This window comes from Podarcis muralis, chromosome 3, assembly GCF_964188315.1.
Source record: "Podarcis muralis chromosome 3, rPodMur119.hap1.1, whole genome shotgun sequence".
Classification (NCBI taxonomy): Eukaryota; Metazoa; Chordata; class Lepidosauria; order Squamata; family Lacertidae; genus Podarcis; species Podarcis muralis.
Genome location: NC_135657.1, coordinates 67,783,176 through 67,801,532, shown reverse-complemented (window position 1 = coordinate 67,801,532; position 18,357 = coordinate 67,783,176). Strand labels below are relative to the sequence as shown.

The 18,357-nt window shown below is 38.7% G+C and overlaps 2 protein-coding genes across 6 annotated transcripts in view; one reads left to right on the top strand and one right to left on the bottom strand.

Moving 5' to 3' along the window:
* CEP85L (centrosomal protein 85L) overlaps positions 1-18,357 on the bottom strand; it is a 97,499-nt gene that overhangs the window by 39,891 nt on the left and 39,251 nt on the right. For all 3 annotated transcript variants that reach the window (XM_028723272.2, XM_028723273.2, XM_077926056.1), the window contains one exon: positions 15,952-16,736. In XM_028723272.2, the coding sequence (XP_028579105.2) occupies positions 15,952-16,736 (785 nt within the window). The remainder of the gene's footprint in view (positions 1-15,951; positions 16,737-18,357) is intronic.
* Positions 3,232-18,357, top strand: part of PLN (phospholamban) — a 32,175-nt gene continuing 17,049 nt past the window's right edge. Inside the window, exons 1-3 of one of the 3 annotated variants that reach the window (XR_013392268.1) lie at positions 3,234-3,390; positions 12,038-16,190; positions 16,515-16,823. Coding sequence is in view for 1 of the 3 variants with exons in the window: in XM_028723278.2 (XP_028579111.1) it covers positions 8,181-8,339 (159 nt within the window). In the remaining 2 variants the exon portion in view is untranslated. Of the gene's footprint in view, positions 3,391-8,057; positions 10,110-12,037; positions 16,191-16,514; positions 16,824-18,357 lie in introns of those variants that run through there. The other 2 variants (XM_028723278.2, XR_013392269.1) reach the window with 2 other exon arrangements.

Sequence of the window (18,357 nt, the reverse complement as noted above, 5' to 3'; positions counted from 1 at the left end):
GAAGAATGGTTCTACAGAATATCACAACAATATAGAGCTTTAGGTCTGATATTTAGTTTGTGTGCATAATGACATTAGCCATTTCCATGGTATGACTTGAATGTTTTCTTCATTACAGGCATGTAGGCCATGTCCTCCTTACTGTGCTGTATATGGGATGTAATCCCACAAAAAATGCATTTATGAATATATTAAACTGTCTCATGTTGGTTCAGCCCAGCCTTGTAATTCCACAAAAGTTTACAGTACAAAAACAACATAACTTAACACAAGCCTGCTGGGGACTGGCAGAAGAGGAATGGAAAGCTCCATCCCTACTCTGCTTGTCCACCCACTTCCTGTGTGGAATTCCATTGGCATGCCTGCTAGCAATCCTTTCTTGCCCAAGGCTACCAGGCTAGTGATTAAATACAAGACTGGGTTCAGTCCATTGGTCATTGTATCTCAGCACTGTCTGTATTCTCTCAGAAAGAAGACACATTACTAGAGATTCTTTAACTGGAGATGCCAGCAATTTAAACTGGGACACTCTCCATTCAAAGCTTCTGCTCTGCTTAATGATATATGACCCCTTCCACAAGCACATAGGTTTGCAGCAGCATTATGCCTCAACCATGGCTTAAAATGTTTTTGGCAGCCTGGTTAGAAAGACAGCTCTTAGGCACGCAGTGGCAAACCAACTGCACCATGCTAGTGCACTGTCATAGCCATGGTTGCTCATGAATCAGGAGGGGGGAAACCAAAGAACTCTGCCCTAAACAGGTATTAGGAGGTTACGGTGCTTGTAAGATCAGGCTGTTAAGCACTTCATACAGATGAATATCTTTTTACAGTACAAATAAAAGATATACTTAGAAATAAGTATATAAGATGTCAGAACTATTTCCAAGGTATACATTTTTTAAAAAGCAAATATGTTGCTACAACAAAGTATAAAATGTTTCTCTTCTTAGATGTGACCCCCAAATATATATTTTTTTACCACATCTCTATAAACAAGTAAAGAGAAACATGCTCTGGTCGTAGGTTCCTAATCCCTCTGGAGAAAACCCAGATCATTTCCATTTAAGGCCATGTAAGCAGCAGCTGCACATTTTTGTCCCCTGAAGAAAATGAAAGTCAACCCAAAGCTTAAATACATGCTTTGCTTTTTATATGTGCCAGTATTCCAAGACATCAATTATTTTCAGGTCCCTCTCATGTAACCTAGAAATTAAATAAGGTGTATTATTTTATCTCTGCATGACTGACATATGTCCAGAAGGTGCTTCAAACTGTTTCCCCTCTCTTCAGAAGACATGTGAGCATATTCACAAAGATATATAAAACTTACAAGTATCAAATACAGGGATGGATGGATCAATTTATTTGCATGGCACTTAAGAAATTGTGTCTAGATAATCTATAAAATTAGATAAGCTGGTGACAAAGCTTCTGACAAAGATTGGATATGCAGGTGTGATGTCAAGGAATGTTCATAAACATTCCAATTCTACAGGAAACAAAACATTTTTTTCAAGCCCAGGAGATAAGGAAGCAGAGGGCAAAGAAGCCACAGGAAACAGTAAGGAAGGAGGGCAAGTTAGCTCATAATCAAAGAAGCAGGGCAACAGTAGGTGATAAAACAAGGGTCTGAGGAAAGGGGACATCGAAGAGACACAAACTGAGAAAGGAGGAACATGAAAAGGGCTGTGAAAGGATATGAAAGCTAGGAGCTGTATGGCACATTAAACCTAGGTTATGGGTACAACAAAGGAATGTCTAGGCATGCTTTTTAAATAACAAGAATACAAAGCTGAAAATGAATGAACTGCAGCTAAAATATTATGTTCATTTTTTACATGGTCTAGTCCTTCCTCTGCCCACCCCCCTAATATTCTTAAGGTCTCTTCTCCAGTCTTCAGAGAGTAGCTGGAAGTGGGGAGGCAGAAAAAGGGCCCTCCTTTCCTTCTACGCTGCAGTTTTAATCTGAAATCTTAGGCACAGTACTGCACCCAGAGGTCAAAAACTGATTGCACGAATGAAATTCCCTCTCACAAAGTGCGACTAAAACAATGGGGGTTTCGAACACTGCTGATATTTGAGAAGGGATTTCCTAGGTTCACAATATTATTTTCTGCACTGAAATGATTTTTTTAAATACAATTTCTTCTAGTAATTGTGGAAGAATGGTCCATAAATATTAGAACCGTCATAATACAACAGTCATAAAGCATATTTTCTAAACTCATTTCTACGCTATAAACTACGTATGTTTAATCATCAAAATTTCACATTTAACAAGTGTGTTAAATGAAACTCAAGATTCAACTTTCAATAGCCTGTATTCTATCCATATGTAAGTGAACCCATTTCTGGTAAAACAAGATGGTACCTTTTTTCCAATTGACAAAAAGTTATTTTTTTTCAAACTAAAAATGTATTTTTCTTGAAAGCTTCTGAGATCTATCACCCCAACAATAATGAAGCACTACACAGCTGATAAAAGGAGTGCTAATTGCATCACTCCTAAAATTGCTAATTTGATACAGTACAAACATCATGGTATGTAAGGGGTGGAAGTCACTTGCATTAGGAAGTGATTTCATATTTTGTTATGAAAAAATATGGAAACTATTTGCCAACAGTGTGATAAATTTACCATAACATTGTGAAGTTTCTTGAGCTCTTTCAAAGTCATGTGCAGAACCAATAGGCTACCATATTTACCGTACTTTCTGGCACAATCCGGAGACCTACTCCAGGAACACCACAAGAGATCATTTTGATTCCTTCCGTTCCCCGAACAGCAGATGCCACTTAATACTGCAAACTGTTTTGAAACTCATAATTTCAAAAGCAGTGTGTGGCATGAGAGAGATATGCTTAGATCAAATCCACAGTAAGCATTACTAGAGTCCTGATCACTGGAAAAACTGGTCCTTAATATTCATTAGCATGTGCACAATAAAAATAATGTGTTTCAGTTTTTCGTTTTTGTACACAGCTTTACTGAAAACAGTAAGTCCAGTTGGGAAACAGTGAGAGATTTTGTCATTGGAAAGTGATGTGTACTCACTGTACACTTGTTATTGACTGAATTCACATGTCAATAACATTTGTAAACATATAGAGTCCTTTCTAACTCACTCCTCTTTCCTATAGCTCAAGAACGAAATATCACTGCTTTAAATGATGTAAGCTGTGCAATGTCCCTGTTCTTATAAAGCCTCTTCTATAACCAATCACTAGAGTTAAATTCCTGGATGACATCATGAGCCCTGCCTATGAAACTTTTGTTATTTTTTCCCTCCACCAACTTCAGTTGTTCCCACAAACTCAGTGACGGAGAAGCCTTGTAGTTTCCCAGAGCATACCATCACATATTTCGAAAAATCACTGGCTATTGAGGTAAGGGAATATGTTTTTTAAAATAAAAATAAAAATGTATAAGGGATTGTGGGTTTCTAAATTAGCTATCCTACTTGAAGAGAGAGGTCTGCAGCCTTTGTTGAGAAACATTATCTTGATGCAGAACTCCAACACTGGTTACCTTCTGCATCTTTTTAGGGTTGTTTGATAATAAATGCAGGTACAGCAAAAGCATTTGTACATAGAGGGGGCGGGGCGTATGATTTGGGAAGAAACGCTGTAAAAGAATTCAGACAGAATCAAGCTATATTTCAGTGCTTTGTGGACAGCAAAGGATCCTGCTGTCACAGTGTCAGAAATTTTGTTATTCCCCCCTCCCTTCTAGACTCTCAATTTTCTATTGAAAATGTTACTATATTCTTATTATTATTTTTGTAAAAGTATCTTATTTTTGTAGTGTTTACATTGCAGATTAGCAGTTAAGCAGTTTTGGTACGAACAGGTATACTTGTACATGTATTTTTTTACTACAGCCAAGCAAGCCACATCTAATACTAATATTCCCTGCAACCAGAGTATTTATTTAAGAAAGCCCAAGGGTTTCTGCATAGCCAGTGAGAATTACATGACACCCCATGCCATATCACAAACTGATTTTTAAAGTCCTTGGTGTTTTAAAATGGTTTGTAATGTGGCATGGAGAAGTGTTGCTATTTAAAAAACTCACCAAAAGCCCAGTGACATGTTGGGCACAGATTTAGTAGCCTTATTTCTTGGAACCTAGCCAGTGGCTACAATCCTACACAGTTAAGGTCACTTAAAAACACTGGGATTTAAGAAGCCTAATCTTGTGCATGGTTGTAGCCACTGTCATTAACTAGGTGTTTATTTCAAGCAGCCTACCTACAGTGTTAATTTACAAGTAACATGTAATGTTTTCAACCACTGAAGTATTTTATTAAAGACACTCAGAATAGGCCCACTGAAATCAATGGTCTTAAGTTAGTCACCTCCGTTCATTTCAGTGAGTCTACTCCAAGTATGACTTAGCTGGATCCAACCCACTGTCTTGCTAAGAACAGACACAGTGAATTCAATGGGGCTTAAGTTACTCGTCATTTCAATGGGTCAGCTCTCAGTAAGACTAAATCTGGATCCAACTCACAATTGTAATCATGAGCACATATACCAAAACAGAAAAAGAATCAAATAAAATCATTTTACCGTTTGAGAGAGGAGAGAACTATTTATAGAGCTGAAGGAAAGATTTACTGTATCATTTTTTCTCCCCATCCACTAATCACAGTTTTAATTCAAAATGCAGTCCCATGAACGTTTACTTGGAAATATGTTCTGCTGTGTTTCCCATGTAAAGGTGCCAGCAAAAATTAAAGGTGTTGTTATTGATCAATAAAGGCTTAAACTTGTTGCTAGAGGGAAGTTGTATTTTCACTAGAAAGCTGTTACTATTTGATTAAGTTTTGCATACTCAGAATTCCTTTTTAACATTGTAACAGAAATATATATTAGTGAAAACACTTATACACCAGTAGAAACAGAACTCCCCATTTTCAAAGTACCTGATTTTGTAGTTTTTTTAATACTACCTAATTTCTATTATAGACATTTTTCAAAGCAATCAGTTGCATTTTTATTTTTGTCCACAAGAGGCCTTTATACACACACACAACGCAGCAACACAGAATAACAGCCAATTCTGTTACAATATCACAGACACAAACACTAGCTTTCGGAAGACTCTCAGAGCAATTCTACATACAGCATGTTAGGATAACTTCCTTCACTGACTTAAACAGCAAAACTTGATCCATTTCACTGTATGTTCTCAAGTGGGGAAAGGGGCATAGTAAAACTAAGAAAAAGTTTTATTTTTAATGTTATTTTTTAAAAAAGGGGGGTGTTTGCTTTGTGATTTTTCATTCATTTATTTTTTTAAAAAAGGAACTTATACTGGAAGGAGGAAAATCTCAAAACACGCTTTAGATGCCCCGAAAGTTCTTTTCTGCTTCATTTTCCTTGCAGGCTAGCTAAACATTTATTTATTTATTACTTTTAATATGTCAGAAGAGATCAATTCACTCTTAGGTTTTTCTCTTTGAAACAGCTTTTGTCACTCTTATGAAAGTGAGCCTTTTCTCTGTGACTGAAAATATGAACTTTCTCCTAACCTTTTTTCTTAACATTCTATAATCCCATTTCTGTTTCTCTTATTGCCTCATCTCACCTTTTCCCTAGAATCTTGAACCAATTCTATTATTATTTATTATACTTTATTCAATTTCTATACTGGCCTGCATGTAAACCTGGTGGTTTACAATATAAAAACACAAAAATGCATACCATAGTAACAAACAAAAATAATAACCCCCAAACAGTTTAAAAGACCACAGATTGCTTAATTAGCCAATATATATGTGCTCATTGCTTCTTTCACATAGCTTCTTGGGCACCACTATTCCTCCTTTTTCCATACTGTTGTTTCCCGCCCTTTCTCGCCAGCCCCCAGTCTCCCCCCCACACACACAAAAAATACATATATACCACTTCTATTTATCTTTCTTTTCTTGTTATACCTGATGGCTGACACTGCTCATGATAAGATTATATGATGCAGATCTGCCCCTAGCCTCTTAAATGAATCCCAAGACTGATTTAAGTGGGATAAAGTAAATCTCTTCACTTGCACAGAAATAACTGATTAACTGCTGCCACTAACAGTATCAAAACAATTTTGGGAGAGGGACAATAGAACTGTCTCCCAGCAGAACAGACTTATTCCTCAAAAATGTTGTGATATTAATGGTCTCCCCCTCATTTATAAGCTGTCTCTCCTGAATTAACTTTCAAGAAGGGGAAATCAGCAGTAAACTGATGACCTCTGGTGGAATAACGAAGCAGCACTTGCCATTTTCTTTTTAAAAAATTTTTTAGAAAACAATGAAAGAACAACTGCTACTGCTCCTCTTCCTCTTTTCTATCTAGTGGACACTCATCTGTAATCAAAGAACCCATTTTTATTCTGAATCCTCCACTTTTTGTGTACTAACTACTTGATGTCTGAATTGACATCAGCAAAACTTTAAGTTAAATGGAATTGAGGGATTCAATTTTAAGAACTCTCAGTTTTCCGAACAAGACAGGAGAAAATAGACCAGACTACCCCAAAGAACAAAGTGGGATTTAAATGAACAGAGGCTTGGGATGTGATTCTTGTTTCCTTCAAATGTATTTTAAGGTCTAGTACAGAGATACAAAACAAAAACAATAAACGGAACACTGATATCCTTCCAATGTCTTCTCCAATTTCAGAGCAATAATGACAGGCAACAGTATTCATCTAGCTATATGTATTGCAGTGAAATGATATCACAGCTGTTTGCTTATATGTTATGATTAATCATCAAGTCTTAACTCTTTGAAAAGCCTCATGTTGACAAATGCAAGTTCTTAACTACAGAAAAAGCCACAGCCTAGCTTGCCAAAAATACTGTTCTATCAAGAAGTATGTTGCTGACCTTCCCAGAGAGCGGAGTTTTTCCATCAAATAATTTCATCTTAAAATATTACATGCAGGAAGAGGGCATCTGTGCTTTTTATTCAGTAACAAGCGAGTGATAACTATTTCCATCAGCTAGCTATGTGACATGTCTGTGAAGTGTCACGCCATATTTAACAAAGGTGTTTAATACAAATCTGTTAGTATTTAATTCACTACGGCTTCCTTAGAGTAGAATAAACACTTTAGCATAACTGAGTCCATATTTGGCTAGAAGAAGGAACACCATTTTTACAAGGTCCCTTGAGTTGTCTTGTGCCTGCCTGCCTGCCTGCCTGCCTCTCTCTCTCTCTCTCTCTCTCTCTCTCTCTCTCTCTCTCTGTGTGTGTTTTAGAGTATCTACCCTTGTCAAATGTAAACCGGAAAAACAAAAAGAAAAGAAAAAAAGAACTGAACATGGTGTCAGCCAAATATTTTAATGGCTAATGGTCTATTGCCCTTCATTTATACAGAATCAAACAGAGCTAAAAAGTAATGGAAAGTCAAGCCGAGTTGTAGAGTGTATTTATATAAAACATTCCTTTGCAAATGTGATCTAAGCTGAACAGAGCCCACCAACTATGCATTTTGGACTGCCAAGAGCTTGACAGCTTCACTGTTTTTGCAGTCTTGGGCAGGCATTAAAAACAGAAGGCTTAACAAGCCCTTTGCGAACCACCATACATGGCTGGTGGGCTACATTCAGCTTAATGGGTCACAAGTCACACCTGGTATGGGAAATGAACCACATCTCTCAGGATTGCTTTACAAGACATGGACGTGTTTGCAGCATGTCCACTGATACTCTCTATGATGAATTGCAAACATGTGTACCCAGGAGGTGTATTCCAGCCACATATTAAACACATGACTCTCTCCTTCAAATGTGTTATGGTAAACCTGCTGCAAACAGCTCTTTTCCATATCATACACAGTGGTCTTGAGAACAAGTTTAGTGTGTGTGGTATTATTGAAAGGCAGGTCTGGTCTTATTGTTAAGATTTGTTTTTTATGTATAAGTGTCTCACACAGTAAAGAAATCTCACATGCTTGTTTCAAACATTTGGTTTTCTTGGAAATAATCTGCACTTGCCCTGGTCAATGCACTGTTTGTTGTATTTCTAACACTTCACTTTCCTGCTTTCCCCAGCTCCACAAAGACTCTTAAAACAAAGCAAACAAGAAGATATTAAGCACTTTGCACTGCCCTTGAAAACCACTGCTTCTTAAAAATCTGCACCCACTTCCTTAAAATTTGCGCTTTCCTGCTGCCATGGAGAAGGTCCAGTACATAACCCGGTCTGCCATGAGGAGAGCCTCAACTATTGAGGTGAACCCACAAACACGCCAAAGGCTTCAAGAGCTCTTTGTGAATTTTTGTCTTATCTTAATATGCCTCTTGCTTATCTGCATCATTGTGATGCTTCTTTGAAGTCTGGCTTCTTTGATTGATCTTCACTGCGCTGTGCAAATGGGGAAAGCAGCCAGAGAGAGAAAAGAACCAAAGAGGAAATTTCCAGCACAAGGAAATCCTTGCAAGAAAGTCCAGCATTCGGACTAAACAATTTCTAACCGGCTGCACTATTCACTTATTAGCCACTGCAACCATGTTAAAAGCTCCTGTACTGAACAGTGATTTGAAACGTATTGTTAAGTGTATGTTACAGACTTTTTTTACTGAATCGATGTGTTAGTAAAAAAAGCTATAAAATGTCCAATAGCAAGTTTTACATATGACCATCAATAAGTTTTAACTATGGCTCTGAAATGGGTTCACATTTGAATGGGTAGGTAGAGATGGAGGCTAAATGAACTGTTAACAGGTACACTTAGATCATTATATAGTTTAGAAAATATTCTGCACAGCCTACTTTCAAATCTTGAGTACTTTGATTGTTTACTCAAACTATTATTAAGCTTGCTTTAGCATGTTTATGACTGAAACCTTGAAATTAATGTTAAACCATTACATGGTCACAGACTTTCCGGTCTGAAAAATAAACGTATTCAATCAACCCATAGTTAAATGAAGTTAATTTTCCACCTGACATACATATTGCACATTTCAGCAATGGCATTTGTCTAGAACAGCCTGAAAGAAGCACTGAGACCCAAACTGTGGCCAGATGTAAATAAACCTTCAGGCATTAGATATATTTGCAAATACTGCATATCCTCGCTTGTGTGTTCAAGTAAGGTAATTTGAAAGTGGTGGAAGACACTGGATGTAGATAGAGTATGACAAGTAAGAGTTTTGTGCACAAAAACCCAAGTAATGAAGTAAAACTGATATCAATACTTTTCTCAAATGTAAAAGTTGGGATTCAATGCAGCACTAAGGAGATTGTTCCATCAGTGCAAGCATTTCCTCTTGCCTGACAGAATGATCTCCCTTCCCCTTCTCTGCACACTGTTCTGAGGGTTCTCTAGAGCGGATTATGGGGAGGCACAGGGGGTGTAGTGGGGATGGGGGTGGGGAGCCGTTGTGCTAGCACTGGTTTCCTCTAGCGTGCCAGATCAGTTGAATCTAGCACTAAGTATGGGGAAAGTGCAAGGTCAATGCTTTGTATTTTGGCAATGCTCAGTAATATTTAAAACAGAATAAATGCTTCCATACAGTAAAAAAAAAAAAGTATTGATATAAGCAGTTTGTCCTTTGGTTGTGGGTTTGTTTTTAATTTCACTCCTTAAAATGGCATTCAGAGATCTGAATATTTGCTTCAATGTACAAAAAAGCCAAAGCATCTTACTATGGATGTCTATATATTATATATTGGGGGGGGGGGATGGGGAGGTATAGAGTTGAGTTTACTCATGGATTGGGCATATATGCTTTCAATTTCTTACCTTGGTTAATAATTGTGAATGGAAGAACTAGAGGATTTAATACTCCCCAGGAACCTTAACCATGGTCAAAGCTTTTCTAGGCACTGACCCCACCAATGGTTAAAAATGAGTTCACAATGTTTTGAAATCAAACTTATCATTTCTATGAAGTGTACATGTGATCATTTTAGCTGAACTGGTAAGAAGCAACCATGTCTAATGACTCATTAAATTATTATAATTGTTTCATACATTGAGAATGTACTCATCTAATTATGTTACACATGAACTGATCTTCCCGTGTTGAGAAAAACACACACATTAGGTTTGGTTCCTTCTTAAGATAAAAAATAAAGGTTAATGGATTGGCAAGACATTTTTGGCTTATTTCTGTTTATTTCAATTTAAAACTGGTAAATAAATTTGATCAACTTGAATAAATTTAACGAAGTGAGGCCCACCTGCACTATACATTTAAAACAGTATCATGCCACTTTTAACAGTCATAGCTTTCCCCCAAAGGGGACTATAATTGCTGAGAAATCCATATAACCAAAAATTTTGGCTGGCCTTCGCAGCTGTCAAAATGTATGGCTGGGCCCTTGCCCCTCCCATTCAGAGCAATTCTATGAATGCTACCTCAGAAAAAAGGCCCATCGTGTTCAGGTGAAGCCACGTGTGATTATAGCATTAATTCCTGATCTACCACTGAGCCTCTCCAGGAAGTTGGGAACTGCTGTGTTCTCCAATTCCAAACTTTTGTCGCTGTAGAAAGTAGCAAAAGTCTAGCCCCAATTTTGCCCCCTTGCAGCCAGGGAGAAAGGTTGGGATCATTTTGACAGAGAGCAGGAAAGGTGTTCCTTGAACTACAGCTATCTGCTGCAAAAATAGCTCTCTCAATCTTTTCCAGAGCTACAGCCTTGTATGGCCACCACCACCAAGACTGTCTCCAGTCTTTCCTGCTGGAGCCAGGAGAGACTAAGACTCCAAGTGGCTCAATCGCTATGCATTCACATGACCCACCTCAACTTCTCTATCTTGGAGTAGGCAATGGAGACAGTCAGATCAGTGCAGCTGTGAAGATAACCCAAGCCTCCTCAAAGCTCCAACTTAAGAGATGGTGGCAGAGTATCCAGTCATCCTTTCCCAAGTTTAATTACCCACTCGCCAATGACCCACTCATCAAGGTGGAAAGCTGCATATAACATACCATATTTTTCCATGTATGAGATGCCCCCTATTTTTTTGAACCCCAAATTAAGAAAATGAAATAAAATAGAAGTGAAAATTTGGATGATTGGCAGTGGCAAGTTGTTGACCTTTTTTGAGGCGATCGCCCTCAGTTTCCAGCATGGAGGTGCATGCAGTGCACTGTGGTGCAGAAGCAAAGGCAGCGACTGGGGCACCACGCGCTCCCCCCCCCTCCGTGGCAGCTGCTGCTGTGGGGAAGCAGGCTCCTAAGCAGGATGCCAAGGAAGAGCCGGGGGAAAGCAGCGGCCGCTCTGCGCTGGGCCATGCCATCAAGCAAACTGAGCTGAGGAAGGTGGTAAGCAGGCTGGGGGCAGGGTGGGAGTTTGAGAGGGGAAAAGGAAAAAAGGAAAGAAGGGCAAGGAGAGGTAGCTGAGGCAGCTCTCAGCGGCAGCAGCTGCTCTTGATCCGGTGGTTGAGCCAGCAGGGGCCTCAGGAGGCGAGCCAGTCACCAGCATGCAGCCCGGAGGGGGAGAAGGGGGGGTGGCAGCAGGAGGGACCCCCTCAGCCCGCTCAAAGCAAAATCCCGGTCATATGCTTAAATATTTTAAAAGTTCCCCCAGATGCCCATGTTCCGTGTACAAGATGACCCCCAATTTTTTTTAGCAAAAAACCCTCGTCTTATACATGGAAAAATATGGTAACTAAGATGTACTACAAACAGTAGAAGCACCCACAGTGCATGGTATAAGGACTTTCTGCAGATAAGGATTCATTGATTTATTAGTATTAAATTCTAATGTGCTTTGTGAATAGATGATTTAAGAATAAGAACAGAGCCAGATGATTAGCAACTTGGAGGGCAGGGTTGTGCTATGTGACTAGTTATAAAGGCAAACGTGCATTTTATTGCAAAACGCCATCTGCTGTTTGGAAAAAATACTTTTCTACTTGGCACAATAAGACAGACAACTCCCTTAGTCAAGTCATTTTGTGCAAACCATGCCACTTATTAAAAAGTTCTCTGCATCTCCTTTCAAGGGTGTTTTGGAGGGCGGGTGGTGTGTATGTGGGACTGGTTTCTATAGTTGTTGCTCATCAGCCATTTTCTCTTAGGTGCTGGACAGCAAAAGCTCAGAAAAAGCCAAGAACTGAAGATGTGATATACATCTGCCAACCTTCATTCACTGGCACTGAAACTGAACAAACTCAAAACTGTGATCACAAATTCTGTTGCACACATAAAAAGTGCAAGAGATGCCTACAATGGATCTTGCAGCAAACAGAGGCCTCAACCTCCTACTGAATTTTCTACTTATTTTCCTGGTTCTTGTTCTCATGTACATCCTTGTTAAGCTCATGTGAATTTTTCATTTTGTTTGAACGTTTACTATTAATCACTATGGTTACTTGAAGCTTCAAACTTTGTGAACAGAAACACTGAAACAAACAAAACCCAGAAAAATCCACAACCTAAAAAACTGATTGGGGGAGCGTTGATTTTATCAGACAAATTAAGAACATGGATTTGCTGGTGTGCATTATTTTTGCACCAGAACAGAGCAAGACTGTACTTCACAAAAACTACCCCCTTACAGTATAGAATAACTGCAACATGATCGCCAGCAGAAATCATCAATACTATATATTTACGTATCTACCGAAGAATGGTTAGACTGTGGACTTCTGAGATTACAGACTCTACAAGTAGGACAAAGGAAAAAACTTAGCCCAAAAGGTGCATCGCAACAACCTGAAATACTGAAAAGAAAAAAAATTAATGACAAGGAAGAAAATAATGAAAGCACATTTATTTGAAGCAAACATGGAAGTTCCTGTGACTTTTATTTGGGGATGAGGGCAAACAATAATTAGAGGAGGTAAGGTGGCAGGGGTTGGAATACAGCCGAATTGTTTGCATGCTTATTCAGAAGTGAGTATTTCAGTATTTGATAGGCCTTACTCTACCCAAACTTACTAAGGAATAAGACCCATGAAATGCAGTGGCACTTACTTACTAGTGAAAATGCATAGATGTACACTGTTAATTATTCTGAACACTGAAAATGGGCCAATGTATTATTCCATTATAATGTGTTAGTCACATTTTTAGCAGACCAATACGCTCCCATTTAGTCTCTAGCTAGCTCCACTGGTCTTTCAAGCCACAGAATTTCTAAAGGACACACTATAGCAGTGGATCGATATGGCTAGAGTTCCAGAGGGATAGCCATGTCAATCTGTGGCAAGAAAAAACAAAGAGTCTTTAAGATGACACATGACTTTTAGATGCGTCTATGATTCTTTTACTTATGATGCTCATTGTGGTGAATATACAGTAATGTGGAATCAAATTTTTAAAGAGACCTTTATGAAATTCAGAATGCATACATTTCTTCTACACTAGCTTTGCCTACAGATCTGTTTCACAGAATGAACGTCTCAGTGAATTTACTATAAGAACTTTATATGTCTTTGGGCACCTTTTTGAGATATGTCTGCCTGTCTGCATGCCCAATCAAAGGGAAACAGTCACCTTCAGAAGCAGAATGGCTGGCAAGAACTACTACATTAAATGGAATAGCCAATGGAAACTCAGCAATTGCAGATTACAGTATTCAAATGTCTGTGATACCACATATATATTGGAAAACAACTACAGACTTCTGTATACATTTCAGAAATCAGACATTGGCAATCACAACAAAAGAGATTGAACCGTCTGTTGCAATACCATTTTATTTAGATTCTCATAAGTTTTCAAACATGGGAATATTTCCAACAGAAAGACCATTCAATCCTGCAACAGTAGAATAGAAATTCTGCATATATACACTGAAAGCCCTAACGCTCTCCTGCCCTTAACCTTGAGAGCATTTTATTTATGTGTTTAATTCTTTTTTAAAAAAACATACTGAACTTCTATTGTCACCTTCCTGAGAATTCAATTTACCCTCAGCATTCTTAGAATTCTACCACTTTGGTTCCCAAGATCTGGTTTGCAATATAACTCTTACCTACAAAGGCACAAGCCAAAATATTTAACTGCTCAATTTTATGTCTCTCTTTTGCTTTATCAGTCAGTTATTAAAGTTTATATGCAGTCTGGACAGGTCTTTCCAACTTTCTGCATACTGTTGAGGTCCTCTAAGATTGATAAAAAGTCCATATTTAGTGGGAAAGCTACACTCACATATGTAATATATACAACAGATATCAGAATGTACTGACAGTATTGTATCTTACCAGTGTTAAGAATTTCACTAATTTAAATATACAGATATATGTATCAAAAGTTTAGTTTTGCTAAAGAATGAAAAAAGATTGTACTTTGTTGGTTTTGTTTCCTTTGTACCTAATTGAGACATACCCAATAAATCTCCAAGTGTAGCCTTGGGGCTAAGAGTTTAAGTCAAAAAGTCCGTGGTTCAAATGCCACCTCAATCATAAATGCAGTAGGTAGCCTTAGCAAGTTATCGTTCTCTCATCCTCAACAGTCCATTTGCAATTATATGAAGAAGTAGTATGGACTACTTTACAGTCATTCTAGGAATTGGGAATATAACATTAAGTTAAGTGCTCTGAACTGCTACATAAATGCGTATCTGAACTGCTACATAAACCATTCCCAACTCTGTTCTATAGTGAACAGAACCACTTCCACAGCCCTTTATTTACCACATTACAGGGTTGAAATGGTGCCAATGTTTTCTTTTCCCATGATGCTACTCTCATACAGAGTATGAAGACCAGTTCCCAGTTTTTCTTTGCATCAGCACTCAGTGAATAATGAATGCTCTACTATTACTGTGTCACAGAAGTGCTCTATTTTGCATTGACCTTGAGGTTGGTATTTGCTATCACAGCAAACCATAGAACTGGTTTATGATTATTTTGGATAACAGCAGTTAAGAAAACCAGGAAACTAAAACAGAGCAACTCAATATACAAATACCTGAAAAAATAGTTTTAAGTTGCAAAAACAAAAACAAAAAAACCCCACCACCTTTTACTTTTGGAGGGCAATTCAGAACTCCCACCAAAACACATGGTTCTCACTTTTCGAGTTGCAGGCACTGTGAAGTAGTTGGCATCAGTGTACCATCTTCCATGTGCTGTGGTCAGGGCTCAGCTGTAATAATGAATGAGCTGGTTACACAAGTGACACCTGGCTACAGAGCTGGGAAGGACATACAACTTCCAGACTGAGCTGCATACATGGATGAGGACATGGAACGGTCTGGGCAAGTGTCTCGGTCACCTAAAAAAATGTGTAGGGCTTAATTCTGCAACAACGGAAAATCTATAACTAATTCAGAGCAAAATTTGACTCTAATGAATTGCTACCATCTAGGCAAAAAGAAAAGGAAAAGAAGCCTTGGTTCCGCAGCATCAACAAAAACTTACATTATATAAATCACTGACTCAGGTATTCCAGACATTCAATATTCTATGAGATGCAGCATCGATCAAAAGAAAAAATGTTTTTATACGAAACTTTACCATTTTTAAGTGCAAACTACTCTGTCGCTCAAAATGTATTCATAACATACTCAAACAGGTGAAACAGAAAAAAACCTAATTGTATTCTCTCCAAGTTTATTTTAGCAAAATATGTTTTTGGAGATAGCAAGTTGTGGTAACTCAGGGATAATACACATCACCCGAAGAAACTGAGTTATTTACCTTAAATATGCTAATGACATAAAAAGCCTGAAGTCAATGGTCCCTAATTTAACACAGAGTTAGGCATGGATCAATTTCTTTAACTTTAATGAACTAAGTAGGCATAAATGTAAAGGTGATTGTGGTCGATGTATAGAGCTAGATAGAGTGATATTAATACTTAATTGACTTGCCCACCCATAAATTCCCAGTTCATTTCAATTAAAATCTTTACTATCAAAGACATCAGACACATGCTACACTATATGAATGTAGAGGACCACTGCTGTCATTTAATATGTTATTTGATGTCATTTCTCTTTCAATCCACATGGTGGCAGCAAAAACTGGATTTCTGCTCTTACCTGCACAGGATGTTCACTTCCTGTTCTAAGTTCTTCAAGCTGCTGTAACTGCCAAGGAGATAAACTGTATGGCTCTTCAGAAGGCCTGGACTCTGGAGGGTTTGTATGAAATTGTTCTGTAAGCCATCTCTGAGTCCTCTCTGAGGGTTGAATGGGAACCCCGCTCACAGCCTGCGGTCCCAAAGTTATATATCCTTGATGAAACACTTCGCAATTGGATGTGACAGGCTTGCTTTCAGGTAAGGCACTATAGGTCATATCTAAGGCATGTCTCCTGTTTGAGGGATCAAGAACACCCAAGTCTTCCTTGCTGCAACTTTCAAATTTGTATTTGCAGTCCAAGGTAGAATTTCTTTTTTTCCCAGTTTCTCTGTCCTCCATCTTGAGTAATTCCATGCTGTTGTGCAAACAGCTTGTCCCATTTATTCTCAATTGTGGTGACACAGTGCTGTCTCTTCCCAATTTATCCATGCTTGTTCTGCACTCTGCTGAATAAACATTCCCATCCTGGCTACAGGTAATGGGTGCGCTGAGTTTAGACAAAGATGACCATTTCCTTACAGGCCTCAAGTCCTTCATGTCAAGAGAACTGTCCAGGATGCCCTGATGCCTGCTTGCGGCGGACCTCAAAAAGCTTGTACTCCATTTTGAACAGTCAGACTTCAGAGGTTCCCTATGCTGGGATAGTGAAGAGCTGGTATTAGACGGCATCACATGGGCAGTGGGAATCGAGACCAGTGAACGGCTGGGCTTAAATGACGAAGTACCACTTGAGGTGGAATGATCTGGAGGAAAAAAATTTCATCATGTGAGTGAACACAGCGTAAATAAGAACAGGTCAAGATTAAACACCACAAAGAAATTAAACATAATGTGTTGACACAGATGAGATTATTTGAAACATACATGGTTTTTAATTCATGAGAGGCCTGTCTATATTGCAGTACACCAGGCACAGGCAACCTGTGGCCCCCCAGATTTGATAGACAGCAGCTCCCCTCATCCCCTACCATTTGATGGCTAGAGCTAATGGGAGTCAGTCAAACAACATCTGCAGGGTCACAGGTTTTCTCATCCATGTAGTATACTAACAGAATTTGTGGAAGAGATACAAGATGGAAAAACTATAGTTCGCTATATACACTAAAACTACACAGGACTGAACTGATCTCTGAAATTTTCAGGAAGAGGGTGGAAAGCTGCATCAAATGTGATTTTGCTTTCTTCCGCTCCTCATGCTTACGACATTCTAACGTAGAAGACTTGAAAGAGGAAAAAACCTCACACGCATGACCAACATAGACCCCCAACAAACACCTGCCTGGCAGCACCCTATTTGTATGTTTTAATGACCTTAATATGTAACCATTTCCCCAAAACAATTCTAGGATAATAAGGAAGTTACACTAAACACTAATGAAGAAATAAAGGCTTATTAGTTTCCTATTTAGAATATCCACTAGTAAATCACATGGTTTTGCTAATAAAATTACTGTACACCTTCAAACATATAGGTAGATAATATCCTGGAACCAAATGTGCAATTGCACAAAAGAAAGGCACCTTTATTTATGCAAGGAGGTGGGATCCCCAATTTTGGACAGTTTTCTTTTGGTGTTGTGGCCCCCTGCAACATATGCCATGCTGCTCAAAAGAACCCCATAACTCCCAGAATAGGTTTTGGCGAGGGGTATTCATGCAGAGAGATGTGGGAGGTAGAAAATCTGGCTGATGGAACAAGAAGTTAAGATTCAAGCCATTGTATGCTGAAAAATAACGCAGTATATAGCAATGGTATATTGCTAGTGCCTCGCCTCTTCCATTCTGGCTCCATTCACCATCTGAAATATCAGTAGGCGTATAGAAAATGCCAATGTGCCAATGTTTCTAGACAGACAAGCAAGTTAAAATTAACAAAGGTGAGGCAGAGGTTACTGGAATCTGAGTAGCAGCTCTCCTATGCCTAGCAACTGCTGCTTGGCATCAAAGCCTGCAGACTACCAAAAATAAGCAGCTAATCCTGGCATTAGAATCTTAGCCTTTACAACGTCACGTGGCTCAACCTTCCCCCAAGCTGTTCACGTTGCTGTTACACGGGAGGCTTTTAAAAAAGTCTTACTATTTGTTCTTAATCATCGTGATCTGCTACAGTTACAATGTATGGCTTTGGGGGAAAGAACAAACAATTCCAAGACTTCTGAGTGCTCCATGCCATTATGGTTTTCCAGGAGAGTAATGCTTAGCAGAATTCAGGTAAATCATGTTAAAGGCAATTTAATCCTGTTCAGCAGCTCTCCGCTAGTGGTGGCACAGAGGACACAGATCTCAGGAAGGAGCGGGGAAGGTGTCATTACAGATGTCATTAAAAAGCCATATTGTACACAATTGTGTTATGGAAGGTACACT